We start from the raw sequence: 16,488 nt of genomic DNA, 5'->3' as shown, positions 1-16,488 counted from the left end.
TCCTAAGAGGCTGGGCATCGTGGCTCACACCTGTAATCCCAGGACTTCAGGAAGCCACAGCGGGAGGATTGAGCCCAGGAGTTTGAGACCAACCTGGGCAACATGGTAAGGCCTTGTCTCTACCAAAGAGAGTTTATAGCCCAGGAGTTTGAGACCAACCTGGGCAATGTGGTAAGGCCTTGTCTCTACAAAAGTTTATAAAATTAGCTGGGCATGGTGGTAGATGTCTATAGTCACAACTACTCAGGAGGCTGAGGTGGGATGATCATTTGAGCCTGGAAGGTCAAGGCTGCAGTGAGCCATGATAGCATGAATGCACTGCAACCTGGGAGACACAGTGAGACCCTGTCCCAAAAGAAAAAAAAAAATGGATGCATGAGTGGTGGCTCATGCCTGTAATCCCAGCACTTTGGGAGGCTGAGGTAGGCAGATCACCTGGGGTCTGAGGTCAGGAGTTCAAGACCAGCCTAGCCAACATGGTGAAACCCCATCTCTACTATGAATACAAAAATTAGCCAGGCATGGTGGTGGGAGCTTGTAATCTCAGCTACTCAGGAGGCTGAGGCAGGAGAATTGCTGGAACCTGGGAGGCAGAGGTTGCAGTGAGCCAGGATTGTGCCACTGCACTCCAGCTCGGGCAACAACAGCAAGACTAAAAAAAAAAAAAAAAACAAAAAAAAAACCAACCAAACAAAAAAGCAAACACAGAAAATGCAAGAGAATTACAAAGAAATACTATAATGAAGTTTCTTGGTACTAAAGCATATGTACTTCCAAATTGAGTGCCCAGCACAATGAATGAAAAATAATCCACATCAAGATTCATCATCAAGTTTCCAAACAAGGACAAAGATTCCAGGCTGGGCACAGTGGCTCATGTCTGTAAAACCGAGTACTTTGGGAAGCAGAGGAGGGCAGATCACTTGAGGTCAGGAATTTGAGACCAGCCTGACCAACACAGTGAAACCCCATCTCTAGTAAAAATACAAAAAATAGCTGGGCATGGTGGCAGGCACCTGAGGTTGCAGTGAGCTGAGATTATGCCAGTGCACTCCAGGCTGGGTGACAGAGCAAGACTCCCTCTCAAAAATTAAAAAAAAAAAAAAAAAAAAAAAGAGTAAGCCTTAAAGGAGGGCAGGATGGGGATAGAGAAAGAGACAGATGAAAAAAAACATAAAGAGAATTAGGAATCTCAATGGCACTGGCAGGCAGTACAGCACAATGGAATCCACTTGATTTCTTTGTATTTCAGCTTAATATAAAATTTAAAAGCTAGGTGTGGTGGCTTACATCTATAATCCCAGCACTTTGGGAGGATTGCTTGAGCTCAGGGGTTTAAGACCAGCCTGGGCAACATGGAGAAACCTCGTCTTTACTAAAAACACAAAAATTAGCCAGGTGCAGTGGCATGCGTCTGTAGTCCTGGCTACTTGGAAAGCTGAGGCAAGAGGATTGTTTGAACCCAGGAGGTCAAGGCTGCAGTAAGCCAAGATCATACCACTGCACCCCAGCCTGGGTGACAAAGTGAGACCCTGTTTCAAAAAACAAATAAATTAAATTAATAAAATTCAGTATCCCACCACTTGACACATAAGGAAACTATGACACAGAGCAGTGCAATAACTTGCCCAAGCACGAGTTAATTAGAAATGGCAGGCTGGCCATGGTGGCTCACACCTGTGATTCCAGCACTTTGGGAGACTGAGGCAGGAAGACTGCTTGAAACCAGGAGTTTAAGACCAGCCCTGGCAACACAGTTTGACTCTGTCTTTATAAGAAATGTTAATTAGCTAGGTGTCATGGTGTACACCTGTGGTCTCTGCTACTCAGGAGGCTGAGGTGGGAAGACTGCTTGAGCCCAGGAGGTCAAGGCTGCAGTGAGCCATGATCGTATCACTGTAATCCAGCCTGGGCAACAGAGCAAGACCCTGTCTCAAAAAAAAAAAGAAAAAAAAGGCAGGCGCAGTGGCTGATGCCTGTAATTCTTGCACTTTGGGAGGTCAAGGTGGGTGGATGGCCTGTGCCCAGGAATTCAAGCCCCACCTGGGCAACACAGACAGATCCCATCTCTACAAAAAATTTTTCTAAACATTAATCAGTTATGGTGGCATGCGCCTGTTGTCCCAGCTACTTGGAAAGCTGAGATGGGAGGACTGCCTGTGCCCGGGACGTGGTGGCTGTATCGAGCTGTGATCACACCACTACACTACAGCCTGTGCAAAAGAGTAAGACTCTGTCTCAAAAAAGAGAGAAAGAGGAAGAAAGAAAGGAGAAGAAGAGAGAAGAGCAGAGCAAGGGCAAAAGTGGGCTTCAAAGCCAGGCTGTCAGAGTTCCGTGTCTAGTCAGTGCCTAACCAATCAACTCTCCTGCAAATGACAGCTGTACACTAAACAAAATACAAAAAACAGCTTCCAGGGCTCAGCTGACTGAAAAAGGGCAGGCAGATTTTGGGGGAGTTTGAAACTTGGAACAGAGAACAACACACAGTTAGTCCCTCCCTTCCCCCACAACTTTTTCTGTCTGGTTTGCCCTCAGGATGGCAGCTGTAGCCCAGGGTGGCAGCAGCAGGCCAGGGGTCAGGGGTCTGGGGCAGGCAGCCAACCCTCTAATGGGAAGCCAACCATCCTTCTGGCAGGAAGACGAAGGCTGCCAGAAACTGCAGAGGAATCCAGAAACAGAAAAGTCAAAGAAGAAAAATCCCAAATTCTGCGTTTAAACTCAGTTCAAGTTTCCACACACGTGCTGGGGAAACAAAGCAACTTCTAAGCAAGAACTGAGCTCTGAGTCACTGCAGGAGGGGCTGTTTGCAGCTTGAGTCTGGCCAAGCTGATTGCCTGCTAAACTGAAAACACCAACACCATTCAGAGCAACCCAACAGAATCCATACTGTTCTGTTATATGACACCTCCACCATCATTTCACAATGTCACTCGGCACAGGAATGCTCATGGAGCTGACATGCCAACTCAGGACACACAGATGTGGAAATTCCCAGACAAGCAATTTAAAGCAGACATTATAATTACATACTTACCACAGCAAAGTGAAGAAAAATACACTCATAAAGAATAAAAAGATGGAAAATCTCAGTTGAGAAACACAAAATATAAATGAGAACCAAACACAGGCAGTGCCTACTCTCCAGCTGTCAACTATAGCTACCTGACGAGAGGGTAACAGTCCTCAATAAACACTGGTTACTATTATTATCAGCCTTATTAACAATGACATTGGAACCTATAAGATAACAAAGCAATGCTTACAAAACTCAGAAAGAATACAGTTTATAACATTTCCAATTTAAAAATCTCTAACCAAATAATCAAGCGTGAGACTAGAACACAGATAACACAAAAGATCTTAAAAATGCATCTCCAAGGTACCCTTTTTTGGGATCTGTTGAAGTACACGCTTCATGAAAATAAGAAAACCAAGAAAAGAGGACAGCGACTTCAACAAAGAGAGAAGTGAAGTGAATTTCATGCTGAAAGGAAGCTTCGGGATGCCTGCCGTGCAGCAAGCTGAGAGCAATCTGTCCAGACCGAAGCAGGAGGGCAGAGGGCTCCAGGAGGGCGACTCAAAACGCACGCACACACAGAGACAGGTTACCCGAAGGGTTTGACTGTGTTTAGAGTAATTTTTTATAGCTCTGACAGAGAATTTGGGAAGGAATTCATGATAAGTATATTCATGATATCCATTAACTCCAGGGCATTGAAAGTTACACAAAAAAGCAAATATGATTTCAACATATCATCTGAGATCACTGTAAATTATATTTACATGGTAATACATAACTATTTTGATAAAAATAAAATTTTTTTAACTAAAACAGTATCTCAGCTTGGTTATCATTCCATCATAATATGTTTCTCATATACCTTTTACTTTTTAAAATTATGAAATATTTAATCCAGGAAAGTATAGCAAATAAAATATAGAACATACATGTATCTAATACCTAGCTTAGAATTAATCATATACACTTCAGGTCTTCATTAACTATTACAGCTGAAGTCTCTTGTGTAGACTTATCTCATTTCCTTTGCTCTCCCCACAGCAGGAATCACCATGCTAAATTTGGTGTTTCATCTTTCCTATGTATGTTTCTATATTATTACCACATGATTCTTCTCAGAAACAATACAGAATTTTCTTGCATGTTTCAAATTTTAAGTAAATGTGCAATCTGTATGGTTTTGGGGTTTTCTTTGTATCTTCTTTTCATTCTTTTAACTCAACATAGAGATTTTCCCATATTGATCCACGTAACTCTAGTTCATTCATTTTGACTGCTACATTACACGCTGATGCAACTATACCACACTTACACATCTCGTGCTTATAAGCACTGAATCTGTTTCTAGCTTTTTGCTTTCTTTTTTTTCTTTCTTTCTTTTTTTTTTTTTTTTGAGATGGAGTTTCACTCTTGATGCCCAGGCTGGAATGCAATTCACGATCTTGGCTTAGCACAACCTCTGCCTCCTGAGTTGAAGCAATTCTCCTGCCTCAGCCTCCTGAGTAGCTGGGATTACAGGCATGCACCACATGCCTGGCTAATTTTTGTATTTTTAGTAGAGATGGGGTTTCTCCATGTTGGTCAGGCTGGTCTTGAACTCCAGATCTCAGGTGATCCACCTGCCTCGGCCTTCCAAGGTGCTGGGATTACAGGCGTGAGTCACCTCGCGCAGCACTTTTTGCTCGTATAAACAAGTCCTGTGCTCTTGTCTCCTGTGTGTGTGTGAGTTTCTGTAGGAGTGGAATGACTGGGTCCTACGAAAGGGCACCTTTGATATATTGTCAAATTGCTCTAAAAACTGGTTAAATCAATTTACTCTCACCAATATTGTTTACCAAGGTTTTTTTTTTTATCTTTGTCAGTCTAAAATATAATATAGCATTAAAGAAACTGGAAAAAGGAAGACATTTTAAGTACTTAAAAAAAATCATTAGATAAACCTAATGTATCTCCTGTGATTTTTGTATTCCCTTCCAAGTCCCTTTTCATTTTCTTTATTTTTCTGAAGTAGAGTCGTGACCGTCTGCTCTCTAAGAGGCCAGGAGAAATCCTGGCTTCTCTCACCTTGCTATCCATTCCGCAGTGCCCTCGAAGAGGTCTGGAGTGATGATGTTGGTCAGAGAGGCTACGGAGGCGGCACAGTATGCGCTTCTGGAAAGACATAAATGGGAATCACATTAAGCTCTACAGAAGAGCTAATGAGGCTCAGTGAACTCCGAGGGCAAACTGCTCGCCTTGCCTAGTAAGCTGTAATCACCTCCTGTCCTCACTCCTGGCACACAGTCAGTCCTCCCGGGTCTCCAACTGAGAGGTGTGACATTCTATTTGGATAGAGTTGCTCACGGCATGGCTTCAGTGAAAGAACATGACATTCTATTCTCCCTACCTCCACATGGGCCAATCTACATCAGAGGAAATAACAGCCAGATCAATTCATGTCAAAAGTGGATTCAGCTCTTCTTTCAAAGGTCTATAAGGTTGCTACAAATCGATGGTATCATTCAGGTACTCTTGATATGCTCATTCATTCAGATGTTAGTACTGTTTCATATCCAGGATTTCTGTTTACAGCCAGGACACACTAAAGATTCACTATGCTTTTTCTGTAACAGATAAACTGCAAAACAGGCCACCGAACTGTAATAGACCAAACAAGGATAGGAATAGGTGAGTCCACTCCAATATACTCCTTAAACCTCTACAGGGAGAAAACAGCCTTGATTTCAAACCCCTCCCCAGTACACACTCAGACACACAAGTTAAATGAAAAAGGTACACGTCTATTTGTTTTGTTTTTTGTTTTTGTTTTTGAGACAGGGTCTCGCTTTGTCGCCCAGGCTGGAGTGCAGTGGCACGATCTAGGCTCACTGCAACCTCCACCTCCTGGGCTCAAGTGATTCTCCCGCCTCCAAGTGATTCTCCTGCCTCAGCCTCCCGAGTAGCTAGGATTACAGGCCCACGCCACCATGCCTGGCTGATTTTTGCATTTTTAGTGGAGATGGGGTTTCGCCATGCTGGCCAGGCTGGTTGCGAACTCCTGGCCTCAAGCAATCCACCCACCTCGGCCTCCCAAAGTGCTGGGATTATAGGTGTGAACCACCGCACCCAGCCTATTTTTTTTTTCAAAAATCATTATACTTGATTTGGAATCATTCTTGCCATTCCATCCTCCCAGCCCTAATTCTTCTTGGAGCACATTTTATTTCAGCTTCTCCCTCTATCATGGAATACATATACAGACTGCCTTCCCTTCCCCTCTATGGTTTTTTCAAATATCCAGCATGGGGAAGACAAAATCACTGGTTTAATTTCTGCTCAAAAATCCTTCTCCTGGCCAGGGGCACACCTGTAATCCGAGTACTTTGGGAGGCTGAGACAGGTGGATCATTTGAGGTCAAGAGTTCGAGGCCGGGCGCGGTGGCTCAAGCCTGTAATCCCAGCACTTTGGGAGGCCGAGGCGGGTGGATCGCGAGGTCAGGAGATCGAGACCATCCTGGTCAACATGGTGAAACCCCATCTCTACTAAAGATACAAAAAATTAGCTGGGCGTGGTGGCGCGTGCCTGTAATCCCAGCTACTCGGGAGGCTGAGGCAGGAGAATTGCCTGAACTCAGGAGGCGGAGGTTGCGGTGAGCCGAGATCGCGCCATTGCACTCCAGCCTGGGAAACAAGAGCGAAACTCTGTCTCAAAAAAAAAAAAAAAAAAAAAAAAAAAAAAAAAAGAGTTCGAGACCAGCCTGGCCAACATGGTGAGACCTTGCCCCTACTAAAAATACAAAAATGAGCTGGGCCTCATGGGTTCAAGCAATTCTTCTGCCTCAGCCTCCCAAGTAGTTGGGACTATAGGCATGTGCCACCACGCCCAGCTAATTTTTGTATTTTTAGTAGAGACCGGGTTTCACCATATTGGCCAGGCTTGTTTCAAACTCCTGACCTGGTGATCTGCCCATCTAGCCTCCCAAAGTGCTAGAATTACAGGCCTAAGCCACTGTGCCCAGCCCATCTTTTTTTTTTTTAAGATAGGATCTCACTTTGTTTACCCAGGCTAGAGTGCAATGGTGCTATCATGGCTCATTGCAAACTCGAACTCCTGGGCTCAGCTGATCTTGCCTCAGCCTCCCAAGCAGCTGGGGCTACAGGTGTAGGCTACCACATCTGGCTAATGTTTTTATTTAATTTTGTAGAGACACAGGGTCTTGCTATGCTGCCCAGGTTGGTCTTGAACTCCTGGCCTCAAGTGATTCTCTCATCTCAGCCTCCCATAGAGATTACAGACATGAGCCACCACGCTCGGCCCTCGTTTCCACCTTGTTCAGTATAGACATAACATGAAGCCAAACTTACTGAGGTATTCCAAAGAAGTCTCTGCAGAAGCTGCGTGCATTATGATCCTACCAGCATTTTTATCAGCCAAAGGCACAGTGGAGGTTTAGTTCCACCAGCAGGCATTGGGAGCACATAAGAGTCACATGTGCCAATGCCAAATGTGATCATCTACCATTAGCTAACTTTGAAGACCTGATCTAATTTCCTTGCAGTAGAGAGCCTCTTAAAGAGGCTCCAATGCATTTGCTCTTAAATCCTATTGTGACTTCTGAAGTAGGAGGTGACCTATAATACAGTTTGCCTCTCACAAGTGGGAGAACTAAGAAGTGATGACAGAAGACAGGAGTCCCAGGGTGGAAACAGGATACAATCTTTTCATATATCTCTAGCCCTTTCCCTCCACCCAGTCATTGCAGCTCTCAAATTTGTCCACTAACTTTCCATCTTTGCTGCCATCACCCAAATTCAAGCCTTCTTCAGCCTGGAGTCTTCCTGGTCTCTCTCCCTCCAGCCCTGAAATCAGAGGGCTTTAATTGGTATACTACAATCCATCACTGCACTTGGAGAACTTCTAAGAAAATACAGATCAGATCTTACTGCTCCCTTAAAACTCCTCAGAATAAACTCCAGACTCCATAGGAGATCTCAGGGCCTCTCTGGCCTGTTCCCAGCCTGTCCCTCCAGCTCCACTGCTCCCCTGCCCAACAGGCCATCTATACTTCAACACTGAACTTGTCCTTTCTTGAACAACACCTGCTCTCACATCAAACTTTTTCAATGCTAGATCCCCGCCTCTACCTTATTACCCTCACAGAATGTTTCAGATTATATAACCTAGATTAGGAGGTCAGGAATAATGACTCCTTCCTTTCTTAAGACTTGAGAAAAAATGGTGCTTGCTATGAATTCACTGTGGTTTGATTTTTTGCAGCACACTGGAGTTACAAACCCTTGAGTAGGCTCATCTCTGAAACTATCAGCAGTATAGCAGGGCAGAAAGATCATCCAGAGACTGCTGTCTACACCAGAAGGGCAGTGAGCTGGTTTCCAGATGTCAAACTCTCCCCGATCACTGCTGCTTCTCTCCAAGTCAAATTCACCCAAACAAGCACTCCTGAGGATTGGCTGATGCTTCCAAGCAAAGGACAATTAAAGAAGTGCCAAGTGAAAAATGATGGAATCGGGGTACTAGAAACCAGGCAAAGCAAGGAAAACAGATGCAATCTACTAGCTTTTCTCCATCATTCATATATTTAGTCCTTTACATAAATAGAAAGCATAGGCATGAATGGCAGAGCATCACCCAAAGAGCAAAGGTTGGAGAAGACTATGGCTACGGTGCTCTGCGGGGGAACCAATCTGTCTTACTGGAGAAGTTTCTTAGCATTTGTCTAGCACATATAAATAAAGAACATAGAAAAAAATTGGTTCTGGAATAAGGTAGCAAATAATCAGAGCTGAAAAAGGCCTGATAAAATACCAAGATCCTGCTAGGATTTGTCTGCTTTTGCCTAATAATCTTAGTAAGTTTTTTAAAGCTAAGTTTCAAGACTGTGCATATTTAAGGGGAAGAGCTACACGACAGGAAGGAAAATGTAGTGGCTACAAGGGGAATAAACTCTTTTAACGTTTTCCTTAAGAAGAATCAATACATAATGCTTTATCTCACTAGTCCCACTGGCTTCACTGGTATATACAGATCCAAATCTAATTTTTTGTTTGGATCAGGCAAGTTAGAAATAGAAGAATATCTTAACTAAGGGCCTTTGCAGGCTGATTAGCCGCTATTATCTGTAATATATTTTATGCTCTACAACATTCGTGTTTTTTTTTTCTCCCCTATACTTTCAAACCAGTGGTTAAGCCCGATGCTTAAGCCAGAATATTAACTTGTGTAGAAGCAAACCCAATTACACATAGGCAGAAAGATGGCTTTGCTATGGAAACCTCACAAAATGTATTTCTCAACTAAATAAGAAAACGGCATAAAATCTCAATGAGCCACTGTCTTAGAGAAATGGCTTATTCAATGAATTCCTTGTATGCCTCATAAGCAATCTGCCAGGTGAGGAAGCAACTTGCTTGGAACATCAGACACTTATGGAGGAAAGTAGTAACTTCAAGCCAACTGGCACTTATCAGTTAACGCGGTTTAATTGCACTGCACTCTCTTGGCCCACAAGGCTCTCTGCACCTCCCAGAAAAACTCCCATGTGCCTCAGGAGGACATCAGGTGTGAGACATTCTCATGATTCATCAAATGCTCGCAGAAGGCATTTACTGAGGCCCTGCTGGGCTTTCTCCTCCTTATCCCAGAGGGGTGAAGGAATACATTACGCCATACAGTTACTTATATTGTGGTATATCATTTTATACCAAACATATGTATTTTTAATTTCTAAAACAAAAGCATTTGTTTCTGTCTTACGTTTTGACATTTACATAAAATAAGCCAAGTGATAATGACACCCCAGGACATCTGTATTGTTGAGGGGGAGATGCCATAAGTGCTCAGGCAGGAGTCAGAAGCCTTAGGCTGTTCCCATATAAATAATGAAGAAAATAACTAGAGATATAACCATAGTAGTTATTCACAGGTGATCTTAGTTATTCATAGGTAATCATTAAGATATACACACTCAGCATAATCTTTTCCTAATGCCTCTCAGGTCTTAAAGTATGAACCTAAGGTGACATTGTGAAAGAAGTGACCCTAAGGCAAGACGCTTTATGCCCTCTGTCACACCCATGTAAGGGCTGCTGGAGGGCACACCAGTGCTGAAAAAGCATCTGCTGTTTAGCATGCTATGGAAGGAGACCTCGGAGGTGTCTCCTTCCTCGGAGGAGCTAGGAGAAAACTCCGCTCCCCCAAGCTCTTGCGGTGGGCCTGACACAGGTAGGCCTGCAGACGTCAGGGGACTTAACTGTCTCTGTGTGATGCTGTGCTTCAGTGGTCACGTTCCATGTCCACTTTCATGTTCTGCTTCTGCACCTGGTTCCTTTCTTAGATGATATAATCAGTAAAAGCAACAAAAATCTTAATGTCTTTGTTCTTTCTTGTCAAGTATGGAAAAAGTGCTGACGCATTATGCTCCTTACCTCATCTTGGCTGCTTGAAAGTTCTGGGCCCCCATCCCTATGACACGTGATGCACTTGACCCTATCACTGACCACCAATGCCTCGCCATACCTACCCTGCCCCCAGCTTTGTATTCAATAAAAGTTAGAGTGTGTGGACACTCGGGGCCACTGCCGGACTCGGTGCTTTGGTTGGTAGTGGACCCTGGGCCCAAACTCTTTTTCTCTCGATCTCTGTCTTGTGTCTTATTTCCAGTTTCTCATCTCCACACCAGTAGAGAGGGGCTCACAGGACCCTGTAGGGCTGGACCCTACACTGTATCACATCTGAATGATTCTGACATGTCACTGACATGTCATCCTATGTGTCATTCTAAGACAATGCAGCAGCTTCCCCAGGATGTTCCTTAGGCTTGGCGTCTCTAATGGCAGATGAACTCTAGAGTCAACTGATGTGGCAGCCTGTGCCAAACCCCACTCACCTCACGTCCACCTCACCTCCAACATGCATGAGAAAGGAGCCATCAGGTTGCTTCAGGGAGTACAAATACTGAAGAAGCTTCTCTCTGAGAAAGAGGCAGGAGAGGCAACAGTCAGTGCGTGTCAGCAGGCGGAGAACTCCTCAGGGTTTCTGTCACTGATGGCTTTCCCTGTACCTGTTAATGACGTCATAGGCCTCCTCGGTGCCAATGATGCACAAAGCATTGACTGCTGCATATGTGGGTGCAAGGTGTGGATACTGACCAGGGCCGCCTCCAAAGCCACCTTCTGGGCTCTGACATAGCTCCAGGAACTGACACACACTAGGTACACAGCCAAAGGGCAAAAACAATGTCAGAGAGCATTAATGTCAAAACACCAAATTCCCACCAGATTCCATGCCTTTCCAATGATCCCCCCTTCCCCAAAAGCGGGGAAACCCCTCCTCCCACCTGCTGAATATAACCCCTCCTCAAAAGGGCTTTATTCTCTCCCCAGCTATCATTGTTGCCTCCTCCTCTTTCATTCTTAAGCACTTGTCTAGTCATGAAGGAAGGAACACAAGGCTGGGAAAAAACAGGCTTTCGTGGATATGGGGTAAGAGTCTCCCATGCTTCCTAAACAAACCTTTCCCATAGTTTCCACTCAACTCACTGCCCTGGACCTGTGGTACCAGCCTCCTCCTCCTTGCCTTTGGGAACCTCCCAGCCTTTGAATTTTGCCAAAACATGGTGTTCAACTGCTTGTTTCCACACTAACTATCCTAGTCAGGGTCCATCACCGAGGCCTACCACGAACACGTCAAGAGAGGTCTTCTCACTCCCACTGCCGCCTGAGCCCCTGTGGGCCACTGATTTCTATTCCTTCCACCAGTAAGAAGCAAGCTTTATTTTTTCGTGGGGGATGGGGTTTCTTTCCCTCTGTCACCCAGGCTAGAGTCCATCTCAGTTCACTGCAGCATCCGCCTTCTAGGTTCAAGCAATTCTTTTGCCTCACCCTCCCAAGTAGCTGGGATTACAGGTGTGTGCCATCACTCCCAGCCACTTTCTGTATTTTTAGTAGAGATGAGGGTTCACCATATTGGCCAGGCTGGTCTCAAACTTCTGACCTCAAGAGATCTGCCTGCCGCAGCCTCCGAAAGTGCTGGGATTACAGGCGTGAGCCACCACACTCGGCCAAGAAACATGTTTTTAATGGGGCCTGCCTCCATGGCTGGAAGAATAGAAGAGAGGCAGGCTGCTCTCATGCTCACCTTAATTGCAGTAAACCTAAGAGAAGCTGCGCTGACTCACCGTGAGAATGCCTCCCAGCCTGTGGGTTTTTGGAGAATTCTCCACACTAATGCAAACAGGCTCCCACTCCTTCACTGAGGGGAGCTGTTTTCTGAGGGTTTGTTTCCAAGCCTGGCATCAGGCTGTGCAGAAGTTACAGCCTTGCTTTAGGTGAAATCAAGAGAGTCCTATTATCAGTCCAGGGTCCTCTGAAGAGCAGCAGAAAGGGTGCCCCAGGAAAGCCCCTTAGCAAGCTGTTTCTCCACAGCTCAGCTGGGTCACAGCCTTCCAGTCAGGAGAAACCTCCACTTAGAACAAGCAAACTGTCTTTGCAGTGTTCACGGGGCCTTCGTTCCTGGGTGCTTTCACCTCATTATTTCCTTGCTACTGCTGCCCCAGAAAGACCACATAGCCTAGTTACTCTCCATGAAGACACAAGTTTATGACTGTTTGCCAATGACATTAATTACTTTTGATTTCAGACTCCATTACCTGGGCAGGGAAAGCAAAAGCAAATGCTGCTGCCTTGCTCTGTGAGTCCTGAAACGTCACAGGTTGAAACAACACACACTTCTTTTTGCACCTAAAATTTTACTGTGAGAAACACAAGGACTGAAACTGAAGTTGAAGACAATTATGTGGCACTATAGTGTTGTTGTGGAGTTTTTTTTTTTTGAGAGAGGGTCTTACTCTGTCTGCCAGGCTGCAGGGCAGCGGCACAATCACAGCTCACTACAGCCTCCACCTCCCCTGACTCAAGCTATCCTCACACCTCAGCCTCCCAAGTAGTTGGAACTACAGGCATACACCACCACACCTGGCTAATTTTTGTATATTTTATAAAGACAGGATTTCAGCACATTGCCCAGGCTGATCTTGAACTCCTGGGCTCAAGCAATCCTCCCACCTCAGACTCCCAAAGTGTTGGGATCACAGGCACGAGCCACCATGCCCAGCATGTGACACATTTTTAACAGCAGTTAATTTTTTGTAGAGGACCTGAATTTGTTCCTTCTTCCAAATCATCATCAATTCTTATGACATTTCCAATAAATAAATAGCTAATAAACTCATGCCCTAACAAAGGCTGGCTGCACTAGCATACCAAAAGCTTTCTGTACCACAAAGATAAAAGCTTTTAGCGGATACAAAACTTAACAGCACATTTTTTAAAAGAAAAAGTCACCTAGTTATCCACTCCTTCCCCAGCTCCTAAGATAGAATCATGCCAAATGCAACACTACTGACCCTGTCACCTAAAGACTGGAATTAGTTAGGATCTGAATGTACCAGACACCTTGATATCATCACTCCATGCCAACCTCCCTCATCTGACTGGGGCTGTGGTAGTAGCTGGAGGTTGGGCTTCTCTTGATCTCAGACACTTCCGTATTACAGAACATTCTGATCCCAAAAGCTTTCCAATTTGGACCTTAAGGAACTGGCAAGTTGACCATGAACTACCAGCTGTCATTAGCAGACTTCTTCGCAATTCTGAAAACCAAAATGTTAATGATACTTCTATCTATAAAAGAAAAAAAAAAAAAAGGTTGCACGCACCTGTAGTCCCAGCTACTCAGGAGGCTGAGGCAGGAGAATTGCTTGAACCCGGGAGGGGGAGGTTGCAGTGAGCCGAGATCGCCACTGCACTCCAGCCTGGCGCCTGACAACAGAGCAAGACTCTGCCTCAAAAAAAAAAAAAAAAAAGCCAGGCATTGCCGCTCATGCCTGTAATTCCAGCACTTTGGGAGGCCAAGGCAGGAGGATCACTTGAAGCCAGGAGTTTGAGACCAGCCTGGCCACCATAGTGAGACTCTACTTCTACAAAAAAATTTTTTTTTCCACAAAGGTAGAGGGAGAAAAACTTATCATAGAGACAAGACATTCACCAACAAACAATTACAAGCGAAAACAGTATACAAACACCAAGTGGCACATTTTGTGAAAAACAAGTATTCACGAAATCATTCATGTAGAAATATAACTGAAAGGTGTAACAGATCAATTTTCTTCAACGTCGGCAAGGCGTTTCATTCTAGCTTACATGCCAATTACCACCAAAGTGGGAAACTATCTTCTACATCACGGATTTTCAGGCCCAAAGTGTGTGCACCTGAATCTGCAGAAAGCTAATAAAGAATACAGAGACCGAGGCTTGCTGAGGCAGAAAGGATCCTGGGCCTCTGTATTTTTAAACAAATTCCTAGGTGATTCAGATACGCGAAAAGTTTGAGCCATAGCGAGTCCTTGCTGCCCAACTAAAGTTACCTGGGGATGTTCTTAAAAATCCCAACACCCAGGCTACACCTAACTCCAATTAAACCAGAATCACTATGGTGGGACCCAGATGGCAGATTTTTTTTTAAAACTCCCCATGTGACTCCAATGTTCAGCCGGTTATCAGTGCTTCTCAAACTTAAATGGCACAGAAATCACCTGTGGACACTGTGAAGCTGCAGCTCTTATTCAGTAGAACTAGATGGGCCTGAGAGTCCTCATTTCTAGTAAGTTCCCAGGTGATGGCAATGCTCCTGTTCTGGGGACCACATTTTGAGTAGCAATGAGATACATCTGTGCTGTCCAATGGGCCACCACTAGCCATATGAGGCAATTTAAATTTTCAATTATTTAAAATGGGAAATTCAGCTCTTCAGTCACACAAGCCACATTTCAAGTGCTCAACAGCTACCTGTGGCTAGTGGCGAATATAGAACATTTATAGAAATTTATAGATATCTATGGACATTTACAGAATATAGAACATTTCCATTATCACAGCAAGTTCTACTGGACACCACCACTCTATCATTCCATCATTAGAGAGTACGTAAATCCCGTGAGACGGTCAAGTTCAAAGCAGGGCTCTCAGTGACTGCCTCTCAGCCTTATAAGGAGTTTACTGGGACTCTTAGGTGATGGCTGAGGACTGATCTAAAGCGGTTGATTCTGGCCAGGCGTGGTGGTTCACGCCTATAATCCCAGCACTTTGGCTGAGGCAGGAGGATCTCGCTTGAGCTCAGGAGTTTGAGGCCACCCTGGACAACATGGCAAAACCCAGTCTCTACAAAAAATACAAAAATTAGCCAGGCATGGTGGCACATACCTGTAGCCCCAGCTACTCGGGAGGCTTAGGTGTGAGGTCCAGGGTGCAGTGAGCTGTGATTGTGCCCACTGCACTCTGGTCTGGGCAACAGAGTGAGAGACCCTGTCTCAATCAATCAATTAATCAATGTTGATTCTAAACACTGTCATCAATTTGGATGGATTCAAAAGCAGGTACAGTAAGTAAGCATATAATACAAAATGAACAGCAAAACAAATCAGAAGCCAATAAGAATAAAAGAAATGAAATAGGTACAAATAGCAAGAATTATGCTTAGAGATGGCAGGGGTGGGGGATGGGTAAGGCACATAAATAGAAGATGAGAAATGACTAGGAACATTGCAGGAAAAGACCAGCAATGAGGGTCCATGAGTTGTGAAGAGCAACAACAAAAATGCTTGTGAAAAGCATCACAAACATAGTATATTAGTCAGAACTGTATCTGGCTCTAGCTTCCATTTTCCACCTCAAAGGGAATCCACATTAGAGTAGTAAAAAGGGCTAGATTTATAAAGTATTTGGCTGAGTGTGGTGGCTGGTGCCTGTAATCCCTAGACTTTGGACTTTGGGAGGCCAAGGCAGGAGATCACTTAGGGGCAAGAGTTTGGGACCAGCTTAGGCAACATAGCAAGAACTTATCTCTATTTTTAAAATAAAATCAATTCAGATAAAAGGCTTAATTTTTTTTGTGTGTGTGAAGGAGTCTCACTCTATTGCCAGGCTGGAATGCAGTGGTGCGATCTCAGCTCACTGCAACCTCTGCTTCCCAGGTTCAAGGGATTCCCTGGCCTCAGCCTCCTGACTACCTGGGACTACAGGTGCACACCACCATGCCCGGCTAATTTTTTGTATTTTAGTAGAGATGGGTTTCACCACATTGGCCAGGATGGTCTCAATCTCCGACTTCGTGATCTGCCCACCTCAGCCTCCCAAAGTGCTAGGTTTACAGGCGTGAGCCACCACACCCAGCCTAAAAGCCTTAATATTACAGACAATCACAATGAGGAAGCTACCCAGCAAAATACCTTAAGTATATGAAGGATAATTACATAAACAATCTAGTAGGTAAAAACTGAGGCTAATCTGTAACAAGAAGTATTTAGGTTACATAAAAAACTTCAGCACTAGAGTATACTATCATGGACAGACTTAAGGCCTAAGATAAGTTATAAAGATTATAGCTGTGTTCTTCACAATTGGACAGGTTTAAA

General features: G+C 44.5%; 1 protein-coding gene and 1 long non-coding RNA gene across 2 annotated transcripts in view; one reads left to right on the top strand and one right to left on the bottom strand.

Annotated features, from left to right (window-relative positions):
• Positions 1 to 16,488, bottom strand: part of FNTB (farnesyltransferase, CAAX box, subunit beta) — a 77,344-nt gene that overhangs the window by 22,450 nt on the left and 38,406 nt on the right. Inside the window, exons 5-7 of the mRNA XM_035260732.2 lie at positions 11,080 to 11,226; positions 10,906 to 10,989; positions 5,084 to 5,170 (exon numbers count right to left, since the gene is read on the bottom strand). Coding sequence (XP_035116623.1) covers positions 5,084 to 5,170; positions 10,906 to 10,989; positions 11,080 to 11,226 — 318 coding nt within the window. The remainder of the gene's footprint in view (positions 1 to 5,083; positions 5,171 to 10,905; positions 10,990 to 11,079; positions 11,227 to 16,488) is intronic.
• Positions 5,396 to 8,396, top strand: LOC144577425 (uncharacterized). Its single transcript, XR_013521255.1, has 3 exons — positions 5,396 to 5,524; positions 5,632 to 5,686; positions 8,277 to 8,396. It is a non-coding gene; the product is annotated as an uncharacterized LOC144577425 (long non-coding RNA).

This window comes from Callithrix jacchus, chromosome 8, assembly GCF_049354715.1.
Source record: "Callithrix jacchus isolate 240 chromosome 8, calJac240_pri, whole genome shotgun sequence".
NCBI classification, from domain to species: Eukaryota; Metazoa; Chordata; class Mammalia; order Primates; family Cebidae; genus Callithrix; species Callithrix jacchus.
Note: the sequence above shows the minus strand (reverse complement) of the source record. Positions and strands in the feature narration are given on the sequence as shown.